At 40.5% G+C, this 16,508-nt stretch overlaps 1 protein-coding gene across 2 annotated transcripts in view; it reads right to left on the bottom strand.

The window, feature by feature from the left end:
• Positions 1 to 4,417: 4,417 nt before the first annotated feature.
• The window catches only part of LOC146332552 (Golgi apparatus protein 1-like), a 31,327-nt gene continuing 19,236 nt past the window's right edge, over positions 4,418 to 16,508 (bottom strand). The window contains exons 9-27 of one of the 2 annotated variants that reach the window (XM_084729062.1): positions 15,976 to 16,097; positions 15,610 to 15,711; positions 14,248 to 14,401; positions 14,125 to 14,142; positions 11,451 to 11,588; positions 11,214 to 11,300; positions 11,031 to 11,093; positions 9,910 to 10,023; positions 9,565 to 9,653; positions 9,296 to 9,413; positions 8,448 to 8,540; positions 8,224 to 8,361; positions 7,944 to 8,067; positions 7,703 to 7,845; positions 7,382 to 7,483; positions 6,996 to 7,103; positions 6,622 to 6,742; positions 6,338 to 6,444; positions 4,418 to 5,517 (exon numbers count right to left, since the gene is read on the bottom strand). In XM_084729062.1, coding sequence (XP_084585188.1) covers positions 5,350 to 5,517; positions 6,338 to 6,444; positions 6,622 to 6,742; positions 6,996 to 7,103; positions 7,382 to 7,483; positions 7,703 to 7,845; positions 7,944 to 8,067; positions 8,224 to 8,361; positions 8,448 to 8,540; positions 9,296 to 9,413; positions 9,565 to 9,653; positions 9,910 to 10,023; positions 11,031 to 11,093; positions 11,214 to 11,300; positions 11,451 to 11,588; positions 14,125 to 14,142; positions 14,248 to 14,401; positions 15,610 to 15,711; positions 15,976 to 16,097 — 2,109 coding nt within the window. In that variant the 3' untranslated portion in view covers positions 4,418 to 5,349. The remainder of the gene's footprint in view (positions 5,518 to 6,337; positions 6,445 to 6,621; positions 6,743 to 6,995; positions 7,104 to 7,381; positions 7,484 to 7,702; positions 7,846 to 7,943; positions 8,068 to 8,223; positions 8,362 to 8,447; positions 8,541 to 9,295; positions 9,414 to 9,564; positions 9,654 to 9,909; positions 10,024 to 11,030; positions 11,094 to 11,213; positions 11,301 to 11,450; positions 11,589 to 14,124; positions 14,143 to 14,247; positions 14,402 to 15,609; positions 15,712 to 15,975; positions 16,098 to 16,508) is intronic. The other variant, XM_084729141.1, reaches the window with a different exon arrangement.

Raw genomic sequence — 16,508 nt, 5'->3', positions numbered from 1 at the left:
TAGCATTTTTACAGTCAACTTATTTACTTTCTAATTTATTTTCCTCTTTAATTTAGGGATCCTTCTTCATTTTGGACTGACTAAGGTGGAGAGAGTAAAGTTGACTGTTAGATTTGGGTCTTTTAACCTGTGGAAGGTGGTTTGTTGCTCGTTTGCGTCGCCGTGCTGCGATCAGGAAGCACACGCACCTCGAACATCTAAAATCAGTGATCATATTTTGTTCGGTTTTGGGTTTTCATGTTTAAGTTTGTGGTTTGTGTGTGAGGGAGCCTCCTCTGTCCTGCTGATCTGCAGCTAACCCGTGTAGACGTCCAAATAATAAGAGAGATAATAGAGAAATTAACGCTACCGTGCTTCTCCTTTTGATTCTTTCCTTTCCTTTCCGAAACTGTAATATGTTCAGCACAGAAAGTGGGAAGCAACAATAAAGAGCTTTCTGCAGTTGAAAGTTTTACAGACTGTCCTTTTTCTTCATATTGCTTTCATATAGTTGGAATTAATATAGTATCCTGCAAGCATGTGGAGTAAATACATTTTCACAGGGCTGAATGATCTGCAAAAAAATCGTATTGTGACTGTTTTGACAGATATTGCAACGTGAGTCCACTTTTAGTGGGAACTGGTAATTTTTGCATTTCATTTTCACTGAAAAAAGAATATATAAAAATGATGGACATTTGATTTTTGCTGAGGTCCACACCAAACAAGCTCGCTCCCTTATTTCTGGTGAGTATGATTTGTAGGCTTCATGTTATGACACACTTTACCTTCGATAATATTTCAGTTGGTTGTTCAGACCTACATTTACCCCAGTTATATTTCCCACTTTGCAACTCCATACCTTTTGATCAGGAACTCGTATCAGGTGTTTAGTGGAACTGATTTTATCAGAAAACGTTGTTGCAGGACACAGTATGACTGGAAGAGCGGCGATGATGTTTCACTTGTGTTAAATATTCAGAACTCAAGGTTCACTCATTCACCTTTTCTACCATTTTTAGCTCTGGTTCTAGAACCGGTTCCATTCCTTCCAGATAAGGAGCTTCGAAGGAGCATAACTTTGGTGCTATCTAGAGAACCAGCCCATGTTTCCACCAGTTTTGTGCAGAACCAATGTAATCAAAGATCTGTCATTAACGGAGGGTGTGGCACAATGCACAACGACCTGTAGGACACGACAGGTCCACTAAAGCTCTCACTTCATGTCAAGGAAAACGCTGTTGCTATGCTATGTTTTTTGGTCCAGGTGGGAAAAATTCCTTTTTTTTCAGGTTCTGAATCAATTTATTTTTAGTCAAAATGCTCTGAATGATTCAAAATTGGCAACAGAAACTAGAACGGAACCAGTTCCATGTTGGTGGAAAAGGGTTATCACTAGGGTTATCAGTCACATCCCACAACGTTCTTCAGTGATTAGAACTGAGGGTTCTTCAGTAGCTCAGAACCAAGTGTTACTTTTGTGATTTATTAATTACTTATTTGTGTGTGTGTGTGTGTGTGTGTGTGTGTGTGTGTGTGTGTGTGTTGAGGTGAGTCAGCAGATGGTGTTTTGGTATGAAGACAGTAGCGCCATCTGGTGGAAACACGGCGGTGTTTCTCATCAGGAGGTGAATTCTTGAAGACGCAGTGAATCAGACGCTCAGTGAAACTTATCAGGTTCACCTGCACGATCCAGAGCAACGCTATAAAACACTTTTCACAGCAGACGTTTAAAGAAAAAGTTAATTAGTAGTTATTATTTGGGCACGATGGTCGACAGTGGAGAGACAACAGGAACAGTAATATTTTGTGTTCAGGACTGTTTTGAATCTCAAAAGACCATCTTGGTTAAATGAAAGCTAAAAACATCACAGAGAAATAATTTAGTCCACAGCTGTTGGACTAGTTTGCTTTAGACTGAGAACATTTTTTATTGTTATTATTTTAAGACCCTCTTAAAGTTTTTTTTTTAATTCAGCAGGACAAAAATATCAGTTGTTTTTATCCTGCTGTATTACAAAAACAAGTAAAATTCCAGGACATCGATACTTAAAAAGACTCAGGTTGAGCCAAAGATATGAAAATCTGCAGACAGTTTTATTAAATTGACAAATTTTTATCTGTACAGCAAAATCAAATCTCACAATGATAAATCTGTTACGTCTTCATATTACATGGCATAATGTGAAAGGAAACAAACTGCACACTGATAAAGTTCGTACACGTAGAGACTTACGTACAAAACTGGTTATGATATTTTCTTTATTTCCTGTTAAATCCTCCACAGACACACACAGGAACATAAAGATCATTTAGAAAAGCTGAAAGCAGCCAGCTGTTGGTTTCTGTCAGACCATCGATCGGCTCTCAGGTGTCCTTCGATAATGTGCTCACGAATGCTTTGCAACTTCAGCTGCATCAACTCTTGTAAATGAGCAGAAAATATTGTGTATAAGCTGCACACTCGTCATCCGTGTGATCGCCTCCTCTGTTTTTAAATCATTCACAAATATTAATATACAACCAAAAGCTGCAAAACATCTGTTAAAAGAAAGATGTATTCACTTCTTAGAACTCTTTTTACACATGGATGAGATGAACGAGACTCATTGAATGCACCGCAGATGTGACGTACGTCAAGTTAAAGTGCAAAATCAAATATTCATTGATCGATCAAAAACATTAAAAATGCAAATTAGAGTTTGCATCTCTTACAATTAAAGTTATTTGCCTGAAACAAAAACAAAACATTTATGGCTTGAATGTCTGTAAAATGTTGAGTGATGATTTTTTTTTTTTTTTTATCTGGGATATTGTTGTAATGTCAGCATGAAGCTAAACATCATTTGTAAATGTCCTTTTTCTTTACTATTTAATGCATCTCTAGTCAGAGTTAAATGTCGCCTGGAAAAGTGATCTAGTACAGATTCGTTGTTCATGTGTGTCACATACATGTATTATGGAACTTGACATTAATGTACATCTGATATTAGTCAGTTCCACCTTCAAATAAATCTGAATCAGACGCTCAACTTAAATCTAAACACACAGATCAGATTATTTCAGTCACCACTGATCAACCTCACTGCTGCACTTTGTTGTTTTTTTTTTTCTCTAATGTTCACAAACTAGACTGTAGAGCCTCACATCGGCTCCGCTCACTGCACTCAAGACCGCTTAAAGCTGCTTTAAATTGATATAAATAATTTTTTTGGCCATTCGGGGGCAGCAGAGCAAACAGTTTGGTGTTGGACAGGTGGTTTTGTAAGAGCTGGAGCCAGGAGGCGATTAGCTTAGCTTAGCATAAAGCCTGAAATCAGGAGGAAACGACTAGCCTGCCTCTGTCAAACCTTAAAATACATCTACATCTTATGTGTTTAATCCAAACAGGAATGTGAAAACTGTTCTTGATAACCAACAATTTATCCGTGAGTCCAGAGCCTCTGAGCAGCGTCTCTGCTGGTTGCCTGGCAACCTCGCTGTGATGACCCAGAAAGATTTCAGGAAGTCACTGAACTGTTTTTTTGATGTCAGACTGAACTGTCAACTCGTTACACTCCATTTCCATATTCAATCTGACATCATGGGGGAGGTATTCGATTTTCATGCCACCAAACTGATTTTGCCGTAGTTTGAAAAGTGGCGTGGAGTCAAGTAAAAACAAACTGATGTTTCGCAATACTGAGGAGACAAACCGTCAAGAACAGCCTCGATAGCAGCGTCTATCTTGTAATTAGCAGCCACTATCATTGTTACTACTCCTCTTTAGCTCCGGGACACGGGTTGACAACTGCCTTAGTTCCTCGGCGGCGCTCAATGGATTCCTGTTTCAAGTCATGATGTCGGTAAATCAGTGCATTCAAAGATCTGGACCTCGGCAAACTGAACCCAGCAGCTGTTAGCCAAAAGATACATCCAGTGCGCAACTCCCGGTACGATCACAACATGATGTTTTTACATTTCTGTTTGTATTTAATTCAAACAAATGAGATTCAGTGTGGTAATTGGTACGCTTTATACAGGATTTATACATTTTGACAGCGCCAGGCTAGCTAACTATTGTCTTTGAGCTAAACTGGCCAAATCCCGGCGAATTTTAAGAGAGAAAAATTCCAACCCTGTTCGAAATGGGAGTATGTGCCCGTTTCAGTTGGTGTTTTGGCTCATGTTTTAAGTTTATCTCCTCTATGGTTACATGCAGGTTGTTTTGAGTGTACACGAAGGATCTGACTTTAAAAGTTGGTGGAAACAAACCTCAAAGAATGAGACCTGGGCCAAAACTTTTAAACTGGGCCTGCAGAGTAAATACGGCCTGAGGGAAAGGATGTCAGTGGGTTAGCAGCTCAGTGCAGGTTTAAGTACGTTTTGACCTCTTTAATTCCATCGACACTCAAATGACCAGACTTAAAAAAAAAAAAACTGCAGAGAAAACCAACAGTTTTTACACCAGGCTCATGTTTAAATGCTGTCTTCATATTAACAATCATTTTCTCCCTCATAAAATGAAAAAACTTTTGTGTTTGTGCACTGGCAGGTTGTTCAGTTATAAAATGAAGCCTCTGTGTGTTATGTGACAGATGACGTTGGCTCATTAAAGGCAACAGAGAACAGGGATAAAATTCAGATCACGATGAATCTTAACAATCCAGAACTTGAACCGGTCCAAATGTAGAGAGTCGTACCTGTCGAGCTGGATTTGATCCTGTACAGGAGGAGTGAAGAGGACGGGACTTCATGATCGATGAGAAAAATGTTTAAAAGCAACAGTAACATCACAGAATTCAAACCCCCCAAAGTTTTGCCTCAAGATTTCAAGTTGCTCCGTGTGCGATTCAGGCAGCCGCAGTCACTTAGAAAGAAACAAAGTCCTGTTGCTCTACATGCTCCAGTCTCCGTTAAATATCACAAAAAAGCATCAGGACTCGACGAGGGGAAAGCAATCCTAACCTCAGAAGCAGCAGCCCTCAGTCACTTCATGAACAGCGCTTATTTAGAAACTTAAAGATGCTGGACGACCTCACATCCGACCCCAAACGAAGTCCTCGGCAGAAGCAGATCTGTTGGGAGAAACATGATCATCGGGGAGAAACGCTCCGATCAGACAGTCAGTCAGCGCTCTCTCGACGTTTGGAGATGCCCAAATGGAGATTTAAGGTTTCTGTGAGAGTTGTGGGGGAGGGAGGGGGGGGGGGGGGCGTTTTGCATCTGATGCAAATATTCAGCAGCAGCCAATAAAGAGAGGAGTTCCAGATGTGGGTACTGGCGTTGGCACTGTGCAGGTTGGCTGGTTACAGGCCGGGCATCTGGGAGAGGAAGAGGAGGAGGAAGAGGAAGGTGCGAGGAGTCAGTCTTTTTACGAGCACTCGTCCTCTACCGGTCCTTCAGTTCTCTCGTCACTCGCTTGGTGATCCGACCGCACAGCAGCCCCACCAGGAAGAGGACGCACACGCTCAGTGCGATCATTAGCAGGATGTAGTTCTTGGAGGGTGATGTCATCACCTGCACTGCGAGGTCTGAGAAGCCCTCTGCTGGCGCCACCTGAAGGACGGAGCCAGAGGTTACTGATGTAGAAAAGTAATACAGTTGTTTAGCCACGAGCATGACTGTAGGGATGGATAAAACTGTCTGACCATCACTCTACTCGTCGCTCATGTTTCATTTCCTCTGGTCACCCTCCTGTTCAAACAAACTGACGGGCACTTGAAGGGCCAATCACATCCCCTTATATTTAATGTAGGGTGGGTTTGATATGACCGACAGATGAGCGTCACCGGTCCAGATTTGAAAGTCAAAGACACGTGCCGTAGCTGTGATTAATAGAAGGTCTGTCCAAATGCATTCACCGGCATTTTGGTCTGCACCCGTTGAAAATGAACTGAGAGGTCCCAGACTAATGTGCATTTGTGAATTTGTCTAGCGATGATAGGCTACTGGTCCACCACAGTTAAATAGGATGGTGAACATGGTAAACATTAGCATGTTAGCATTTAGCTCAAAACACCCTTATGCCAAAGACCAAACAACAAGTTGTGGTTTTAGCCACAATCACCAGGTTAACTCTTCCCTTGTTTCAAGTCCTTTTTGTTAATCCACGCTAACCGTCATCTGGCTTTAGCTAATCCTACATATGGGAGTGTTATCAGTCTCTTCTATTCTTAGCAACTCTTAGCAAGAAAACAAATCATATATTTCCATATATATTTCTTAGTGTAAGCTAATCAGCTCATATAGAAGTAGAAAAGTGATAATCAAAAGGTGTGAAATGAAATAAGGCATAAAGACTAAACAATTCAAAAGAAGATCTACATACATGGTTATCACTCATATTTAATTTAGTGCCTCCAATTTTAAGACTCACTTTGGCAGCGTAGCTCCACATGTCGATGCGGTCTTGAAGTCTTTTCTTACACTCCGGCTGCAGACGAACTCTCTTGTCCTGTAACGCCTCCATCAGACACGACATCTCTGGATGGTGAGAGGGAGCAACAGATTCAGACATTCACACACACAGAGGAGAATCTCTCTGACAAGCAGTCATCACCTCTACTGAGTCTTAATTCTTTCATATCCTAAACTAGACCCGTCTTTATGAGCCTGGAAAAGTTCTGCACTGATGTAAACACATTGTGTGACGGTGCTCACGTCGTCCTCTGCCTGGTGTGATGGCAGCGCAGTGGTGTTTGAGGTCCAGAGCGCAGGCCGTGTGGAGGACCGGGTCCACAAAGATGTCCGCCTTACTCTCCTTCAGCATGTTCAGGACTTCCTGCAAACAAAAAGAACAACAAAGAAAGCTGAGTTTCTGCACCAGCATCGAATCCATTCAGACCACAAGTTGAATCATCTTGATGCACAATGTTTGTAGACAGAAAACGATGTGAAGTCCAGGTGGAGTACAGTCGGGCCTTTCCTGTGTGTAGCTGCATCAGTACAGTGTGCTGCCCTGATTAAAAGAGGTAAAGTATATCAGGATCTTCATGGGTGCACATGACAGAGCAATAATAGCAAATAATATTTACCTTTTTACAGGCGTCTTGTTTGATTTTTAGCAAGTTGACTTTCAGACACTCCTCCACCTGACCGGTCTGCTCCTGAGCTGCTGCCTCCTCCGCACACAACCTGGAGATCTGCAGGAGAGGAGAGGAGGAAACAGGAAAAAAAAAATGAAGAGGAGACAGGGAAATAATGAGAGTGAGAGGAAGAAGAAACTGAGAAAAGGAAATGGTTGGTTTGGTGCAGAGACAGCCAGAGATCTGAAATACACTGCTGGGTTTTGTGTATTTCTGTGTGTGTGTGTGTGTGTGTGTGTGTGTGTGTGTGTGTGTGTGTGTGTGTGTGTGTGTGTGTGTGTGTGTGTGTGTGTGTGTGTGTGTGTGTGTGTGTGTGTGTGTGTGTGTGTTTTTACCTCATCTGAGCAGTGCATCTGCAGCTGTGGGTCCAGTCTGTAGTCGAGCGCCGATTCCTGAAGAATAACTCTGATCTGATCTTCACAGTCTGGAGACAACCTCTGAACCAAACCCCAGCCAGAAAACACACAATTTAATACAACAACCAACAGTGATTAAGACTTCATTCTTCTTTTTTGAACTCGGCCTTCATCCCACATTTGTGTTCAAGTTTTTATATTTATTTATTTAAAGTTTTATTGTATGTTTGTTTGTGTTTTTATGTCACTGTGTTCTCCAGCTGTTTAAGGAAGGTGAGTGTGATGTAGTTGTGGACTGACCTGGTCGGCGTATTTGAGTTTGAGGCAGGCGATGACCTGACCCTCCAGCTCGCTGTCCTCGCTCGCCTTGTTCAGGATCGACTGGCAGAACTTTGGGATGTCGGCTCGACAGGCTTTTCTCAACACCGGGTTCAACCTGTAGTCTGGAGGATGAAGAGGAGGAGGAGGAGGAGGAGGAGGTGTGTCAGTGATGTGAACATGTTGAGTCAGGACATCAGTAAACTCCAGACTGTTCACTGACCGGTGTTCTGTGTGATCTGTCTCTTGGTGATCATCTGTTTACATTTGGGATCCATCAGCTCGCTGTTCTTGTTCTGTTTCAGACACTGAAGGACGTTCCTGGCGTCGGCCTCGGTACAGAACCGCTGCAGGAGAGAGTTTGTTACTCCATCAGCAACCAAACAGATTAAAGGATCATTTTGATTTATTACAGCCAGAGAGATCAGGGAACTCGATGACGACGCTACAACTGAGACACAAGCTCACAGTTTAACCGGATTATCTAAACCGCTCTTCATCACCTTGATCATCTGCTTGCAGACCCTCATCAGCTGGTAGTCGAGCTCGGGGTCGGTCATCTCCACCTCCTGCAGCCTGAAGATCCTCTGGTGGCAGCGCTGACTGAGCTGCTTCTTCTGCTCCTTCAGACACTCGATCATCTGAGGAGAGGAGGAGACAACAGTCTAAAATGTCTGACAACATCATATTTTCGGCCGCAGTTTCTCTCGTGTCTGATGCTTCTCACCTGAGCGTTTCCAAAGGCCACGTTGGGACACAGACGACTGATGTCGGACTTACAGGGATCGTACAACTCCGGTTCCAACCGAATGTCCTCAGACTGAGAGAGAAGGAGGGATTATACTGTAAGTTTGAACTCACAGCTGTTAATGTCACGCTGCTGATAGTTAATGAATTAAAACTACTTTAAGGAAGTGGCTCCCTCTATGGTCCACTTCAATGTCCTCCTCAACAGGACAACTGAACACTGACAATAAACACAATATATCACCACATTGTCTTACATCATTTCACTCAACCAGTCTAAACTATAGCTAACCCTGCAGGTAAAGTGCACCATGTCGTTTCTGATCTAAATTAAAGCACAGAATACAATATGTACTGTGTGTTTTTATATGCAGCTGACATTAACTAAATTATGCAAAGTCTCTCACTAATGGTCTCACTAATGGTTTTATGGTGTTACATGAGATAAAAAGTTTACCTGCAAACTCAACAGTAGAAGCTTGTTTTCACACCTGACCTTATTTTAAGACATTTTAAAGTCTTGTGAGGTTTTTGTCCCACAGAGCTCCTGGTAAATTACTGGGAGAACCCCGTGGGCACCGCTGGTTCTTCACTATTCACACATGCAGCGATATTTAGGAACATTTCTGTCTGAAAAGTAATGTTTTTAGAATGATATACTCGAATCACAAACACACATCAGACACATTAAAAGGAACATTAAAGGAGCCTTGGACGTCTGGAGTCAAACACCCTGAGTGTCAGTGTTTTTTTATGTGTGTGTGTGTGTGTGTGTGTGTGTGTGGGTGTGTGTGTGTGTGTGTGTGTGTGTGTGTGTGTGTGTGTTACCATCTCCAGCTCCTCCACCCGCAGCTGTTTACGACACTTGAGTGAGACCCGCTGCTCCTTGGCCTCCTGCAGCGTGTCGTTCCTCACCGTGGTGCTGAGGCAGATGACAACATCCACCCTGCAGGATGATGGATGTGGACGGACGCGTGAATTACAGAATGTCCCTTTAAATCACATCAACTGGATGCAGAAAACACTTTGAACTAACTGTCTGCTCTCTGTGTTTTGTGTTTTTGCAGGACAAAAAAAAAGGAAGGAAGGAAACTCACTTTTTCTTGATGTTTGGACACAAGCGGAGGACGTCCTCCTTACAGGCCATCTTGAACTTATAGGAGAACCTGAAATCCTTCATTTGGATCTGAAAGAAGAACGCAGACATGAAGAAATGGACATTAGCACCTGCTGGATCTTGTAATGAATAGTTTCACACTCATGGAAACAGATATCCTGCTCTCTGACAAGTGCTAAGATAGGAAACATGTAAGAAGATCATTTGAATTTGTTATCTCCCAAATTAGTTAATATCAAAACTCTTTTAATTAAAAAAAAGTGCTTACAGTGAAACTAGAAAAACAAATTAACACAGAGACAGAAAGATGGTGACGTTAACTGACCAGCTGGAAGTGTGTGACGCCGACTGAACACTTCTCGTTCATCTCCTTCTGGTGTTTGTTCTGAACCAAACACTCCATCAGATCACCTGTATCGATCTGGTTATCTGCCACATCCTGCACACATTTAAAAACAATATTTATTTACACATTATTAAAGGAAACAAAATGTAAACACACCTGAAATCTAAAGCCCTGCTTTATTACATCCCCACAATATGAATGAAACATCTCGACGTCCTCCCAGATCCAAACTCTTCACATATATTTACAATCTATCTTTAATTCTGTCATCCTGATAGTTAAAAATGTAATTTTATGATGTTGGTGTGTTCTGCACACACGACATGGCAGCAGGATCCCTCTTCTGTTGCTCACGCTGAGGTTTCTTCCATTTTTTTCACAAATTTAAGGATTTAAGGATTTTGCAGAGTTTTTCTTCATCAGAATTGAGGGTAATAAGTTAATTAGTCAAACTTTGCTACTCTACGTAGTTGCAACCAGAAATAACAGTCCGTTAAAGTAATTATTAATATTCTATTATTGTATAACACAAGTTAACTGTTGCCTCTAAGATGTTGTGCAGCCACCCGCCACCAGCAGGCGCTGCGGCCCTGACTAATGCTTGATTATAAACCAGTGAAACAAAGATGACATCTTCTGAAACCAGTGTGGTTTAGCAGTATTTTTGATCTAAAGAATGAAATTATTGTATCAGTTTGTGTGTCAGAATAAACTGGCGTATAAACACTCGACTGGAACAATCACCAGTCCTGGAACAACCCTATCAAGATCACATCATTTTCCATCAATTATCAAGTGTTTTTTTATTTTCAGATTAGTCAGCTAGTCTAAATTTAAATGTCTGGTTAATCGACAGGGAAATAAATCACTAGGAACATCCTCAGTCTGAGCACAGAGTTGTTCTACACACTGTAAATCCTCTTGACACAAATTTGTGATATTGTATAAACAAAAATAAAACATGGAAGTATTGATCAAGTGCTGATTTTGTCCTGATTGTGGCACAAAGTGAGCTTGAATCATTGCTGGTGAACACATAAATATACTTCGCTAATGTTTTTTAGCTTTTTGCTGCAGGCTGTTTGTGTGCATGAACTCACATGACAGTGGGCCTGAGTGACGGGTTCACAGGCTCTGATGAGCAGAGCGTCAATCTGAATGTCCTGCGGCAAGACAGTGAGACAGAGAGGACCAGTTCAAACTGTGAGACATAGAAACACTCTTAATAAACACCTCAGCTGCTCAGGTGAGAATTAATTCAGTTTTATTAATGTATGAATGACCTCTGACTCCAGCTCGGTCAGGTTGCCCACGACGTCCCTGCAGGCAGACACCAGGTCCTCCAGATGATCCTGAAGACACTCCAGCTCCTGGACACACACACATGAAGGTATGTGATGTATTTACATGGCTACAACACGCAAAACCCTCCTGCGAGGCTCCTTAAATCAGTTCAAAGTACAGTACAGTGTTAAAGTGAAAACTGTAGCAGGAGACATCAGTACGTGTGTCCGTCTCACCTGTCCAGTGTCCGTCTTCTCGCTGCACCACTTGCCGAGGTCGGTCATGCAGCGTTTCTGCAGCTCAGGGTCCAACTTGACATCCAGCGCCCTCTGATGGAGAATCCTCTGAACCTCCACCTTACAGTCCCGAGATAACTGCAGACACACACACACACACACACACACACACACACACACACACACACACACACACACACAAAAGCTTATATCATAGCAGGATGATACTGAGCTGTTGAGGCTGGTACCAATATTGATAGTTAAGAGTTAGAAAATTTGACAACATATCAGCAGATATTGGTTTAAAGGATCAGTATGTAACAGTTAAGAAAAAAAATAATAATAATAATCACCAGCTTTTTTGATAATTAACCGCTGAAGAAATTTTTCATGCAAAATTAGAGAAAATGCTGTTTTGAGCCTCCCAATTATGGAGATTTCCTGCTTTTGTCTGTTTTAAATCCTATTAAACTGAATATATTTGGGTTCCTGACAAAACAATTCAAACATCAAAAGACGTTGGAGACATCTTGGACTTTAAAAGACTTTAAAAAAAAATAGAATGGCCTTTTTTTTCTTTTTTAAACACTGTTTTCTGACATTTTACAACCCAAATGATTAATCAATTAAAAATGATCAGCAGATAAACTGATAATGAAAATAACTGTGAGTTCTGCCAATAGATGCCTCTAAATCCAAAACACAGGTCCTTAAACATAAAGAGTTTTGATAATGATCCATTAAATCTGTTTATTAAATTGTAATGATTATTTTGTGTGCATTTATTCTTGTGAAGACCCTCACTGATGTCACCCAGCCCCCTAAAGCTACGTTCAAAGTTACTGTAATTACTACTTTATGACCTGTAATTAAAATTAATGTCAGCAAGTTGTACTGCAGTTATGACAGGAAACTGACTTGGCATATAAAACTACAGAAGTGCCTGAAAAAGTAAACAAAGTGCTGAAATGCTGAACTCCTCACGTAGTTATGACTCTGACTGTGTCTCTCTAGGACAGAAATTGGACATTGGACATTCTTCTGTGATATATGTACATATTAGTGAAATATTAATTTGTTCTTGTGCAATAACTACTGATGTGCAATAATACACATATTATAGTGCAAGCTGAATCGTATTTTTTTTTTTTCATTAAAAAATTTAGTTTACTATTTATTCTAGTATTGTACTTTACTTACTGTAGTTTTTCACCTGGTATTCAGCTGTGTATGTTTGCATTCTGAGGTTGTTTTTGTACTTGTGTCTTCTTTCATTGCAGTGATCAGGAGGAAACTTCTGGTTTCATTGTGTTCTGTACAATAACAGTAAAGGCTTCTACTCTACTCTATTAATCAATTAGTCCATTAACAGAAAATCTGCAATTTGTCATTTTTCAGGCAAAAATGCCAAACATTTGATGGTTCTACTGTCTTAGATATAAAATTCTTGTTTAAACATTACAGTTAACTGCCACAACAAACCATGTGGCAACATTAGCTTGAGTTTGAGGAAATGTAGTTGATTTTTAACCATTTCTTATGATGTTTTATGCACCAAATGATTAATTGATTAATTAAAAAAAAGTAATTGGAAGATTTATTATGAAAATAATCAATAGTTGCAGCCCTCAAAATCAATACCTCACATCAGCCAAAGTTTGTTGTTGATTAAACTCAGATCTCATGAATATTGTGGCATTAATACTTTTCATTAATCCATACTTTAATTTCAACCTTCACATGAACGTCTTTGCGCACACAGCCACATTTGTGTGTCTGAAAATTTAAACTCTTTCACCTCCTGACCAGCTAAACTTAAATAGTCAGATCACGTTTTTACAGTTTGACAACCGCAGTAAAAATTTTAAAGGTGACCTTTGTTGTCTTCAACTTTCAACCCTGGAACCTTCAACATGTAATGATTAACAACGATTAGTCAATGTAAGAAACTGATGATTTTTCAGCTTTTCTTTTCAGCATTAATTGTAAAAACAAGCCAAAGTCTGTTGCAAATTAAACCCAGGTTTAATGCAGCTAGTGGCATTAATCAACTCATTATTTTCTACATTCACAAGACCAACTTTGCAAACACTGTTGTGTCTGAAAACCTGAACTCCTGCACCTTGAAACCAGCTGAATATGTTTTTATAATTTCACAACAACTGTCAGTAAAAACTTTACTGTCGTCTTCGACCTTTATCAGAAGTCTTTAGCTCTCCGCACAGTTCAGGTGAGGGATGTGAACCCTGAACTCAAACATAAAACTGAGTGTTAAACAGCTCTTTGAAGGAGTGTGAAACAAATAAAGTGTCCTCGCTTTCCATAAAAGTGTTCACTCAGAAGATCTGAAACGCCCACACACACTCTGATTACTGAGATCATATAATCATATCAAATCAAGCTGTCGAGTGTTTTCTCACTGATGAGTGTAATTACAGAAATCAGAGCCGAGTGGACGCTGCTTCTTGTTTTTCATGGAGAGACTCTGATTACATGGATATGAGGACCAGTCAGGCTCCATCAATACAATCATTCAGCAGATGTTTTTATTCAAAGTGCGTCTCTGAAACAAACAGCTGAAATTATCCGCAGCACAGATTAATCACCGCCATCATCATTATCAATTTAACCCTTCACCAGGATCGATACTTGATTGATTTCAGCGTTCGCTTACCTGCTCGTCTGGATTCACCTGGAGAATTTAAAAACATGAGACTTGTTACACCTGCTGATCCCGCCGTCAGACAGAGAGGAGCATCCTGCACACATTGGATGCGAGAGCGTAACGTTGTCTTACCCGCCGTCCCTGCTCCTCGGTGCGGTAGGCGTGGCGGTACAGGCAGGAGAAGACGGCGCCCGGCGGCATCAGCTCGCTGGTCTCGTTCCAGCCGTGCGTGTGACACAGTCGAGCGGCGTCGCCCTGACACTTCTTATACAGGATGGGGTCCAGTCTGCGAGGCAGAGAGGGGGACTTGAGTTTCAAATTTAGGATTTTCTCTTCTTTTGTTTGTCTGCTTTTATTTTGACAGAGACAGGAAAGACAAGGACGAGAGAGGGGATGACAGGCAGTAACAGACTTGAGGACAGGTGTCTGCAGCAGCCTTCATTCAGCTTCGAAAGATTTTCAAGATTTCTGAGGAGAAGTCACGATTCTAGAATGCAACGATTAATTGATTATTAATTACTTATTAAATTAATCACAAACTATTTTGGTAATTGAGGATTTTTTTAAAGAAAAAGAGTTAAAATTCTCTGATTTCAGCTTCTTAAATATGAATATTTTCTGGTTTCTTTTCTGCTCTGTTCAAGTAAACTAAATATCTTTGGGTTGTGGACAAATCAGGACATTTGAGGACGTCGTATTGGGCTTTGGGAAACACGATCAACATTTTTCACCTTTTTGTGGCATTTAAAAACAACTATTAATCGATTAATCGAGAAAATAATCAACCAAAGCATTATTTGCATACCTGCTAAATTCTGAGATTTGAGTCTGAGGAAACCATTTTTCTTTCTTTCTTTTTTTTAATACTCCATCAGCCTGTTAGAAATTAACTCGAATGTTTCTCACTCTTTTTATCACTTTGGCTCAATTATCACAAGAGTTTCAATAAACACAACAACTCATAATGCAAGAACCATCCTGACAAAATGCTGCACTGATAATAACTGAGTTACCTCCATGTGTTGATGGAAACTCTGGGAAACCAAGGAAGTGGAGTTAAATCTATTTTTGGACAAACTAAGATGCTGTTGAGTTGCATTATGGGAAATATAGATATCTAGTCAGCCTCTACTGCTTCAGTTTCGATAATGATTTATTTTCCCAGTTAAAGTTTGAAGTTAAAGTCAGTTCATCTGTAACAAATGGAGTTAAAATGATACTCAGAACTGGAGTCTCTGACTTTAAAAAGGTGCAGCACTAATTTACTCGACTGCTTTGTTTACTTTTGTGTTTATTGTCTTTTAAATGAAATTTGATGTTTGAAGCACTTTGAACTGCCTCGTGTCTGACTGGTGCTACATGAATACACTTGTCTTGCCTTCCTCTCCAGTACAGTTACAGTTACACTTATCTGTTTCTATAGATCAATAATAATAATGCAACAATACTATATCATTACTTATCAATAATGTTTAGATGTCAGTGGAGACTCACTTCCAGTCTCTGGATATGAAATACTGCAGCTCCAACAGTCGGTGTTCACAGTCCTCCACCATCTTCTCTGTGTACAGGTGCTCCATCAGGCACGACAGGATCCTACACACACACACACACACACACACACACACACACACACACACACACACACACACACATCAGAAGGTGAACCAGTGTCTATTAGGGACAAATACTGTTAATGATCTGTTTCTTACTCTCATGTTATTGAGAATAATTGAAGTCATTTAAATCTTATTTGACTGTTAAGTGACTTAGTGATATCAACAATGCACACAGTGTGTCTGTGTATCTGTGTGTGTGTGTGTGTGTGTGTGTGTGTGTGTGTGTGTGTGTGCGGCTCACATTGGGTCTCCGTTGCGGATGTGTTTGCAGGCGGTCTGGATGACGGACTCGCAGGCCTCGTTGAGCGCTCTGTCGATCCGGTAGTCTGCTCCGGGGTCGGCAGACTGGATCAACGTCTGCAGCTGCAGTGAAAACAAAAGTTCAGAAAAAAACATTAAACATCAGCAGCTGGATTTTATTTATGGTTTTATAACCTTTTATATTTATTGGTAGATGACCAATAAATCCCCCACAGACAGTCTGTTACAACTGGTCATGATTTATTATAAACAATGCTGCCTGATTTTTATGATAATTCATAAGTTTTTACAACAAATCCATATTTTATTTTCATCCTCAAAGCTTTATTCTGTTATAAAACCTTCTATGGATTGTAATATTTTGCTAGAAAGCTGCAGGTCCAACTTGGACACCATATCTACAGACTAAAAATCTCTATTTTACACAAACAGGAAAAAACAGAACAGAGTTACAGCTGTTAATCATTAAATTTAAAGTTACTGGAGGACTTCACTGTTCTAACAGTCTTAATA

Source organism: Lutjanus erythropterus, chromosome 1, assembly GCF_056507025.1.
Source record: "Lutjanus erythropterus isolate fLutEry1 chromosome 1, fLutEry1.hap2, whole genome shotgun sequence".
Taxonomy (NCBI): domain Eukaryota; kingdom Metazoa; phylum Chordata; class Actinopteri; order Lutjaniformes; family Lutjanidae; genus Lutjanus; species Lutjanus erythropterus.
Note: the sequence above shows the minus strand (reverse complement) of the source record. Positions and strands in the feature narration are given on the sequence as shown.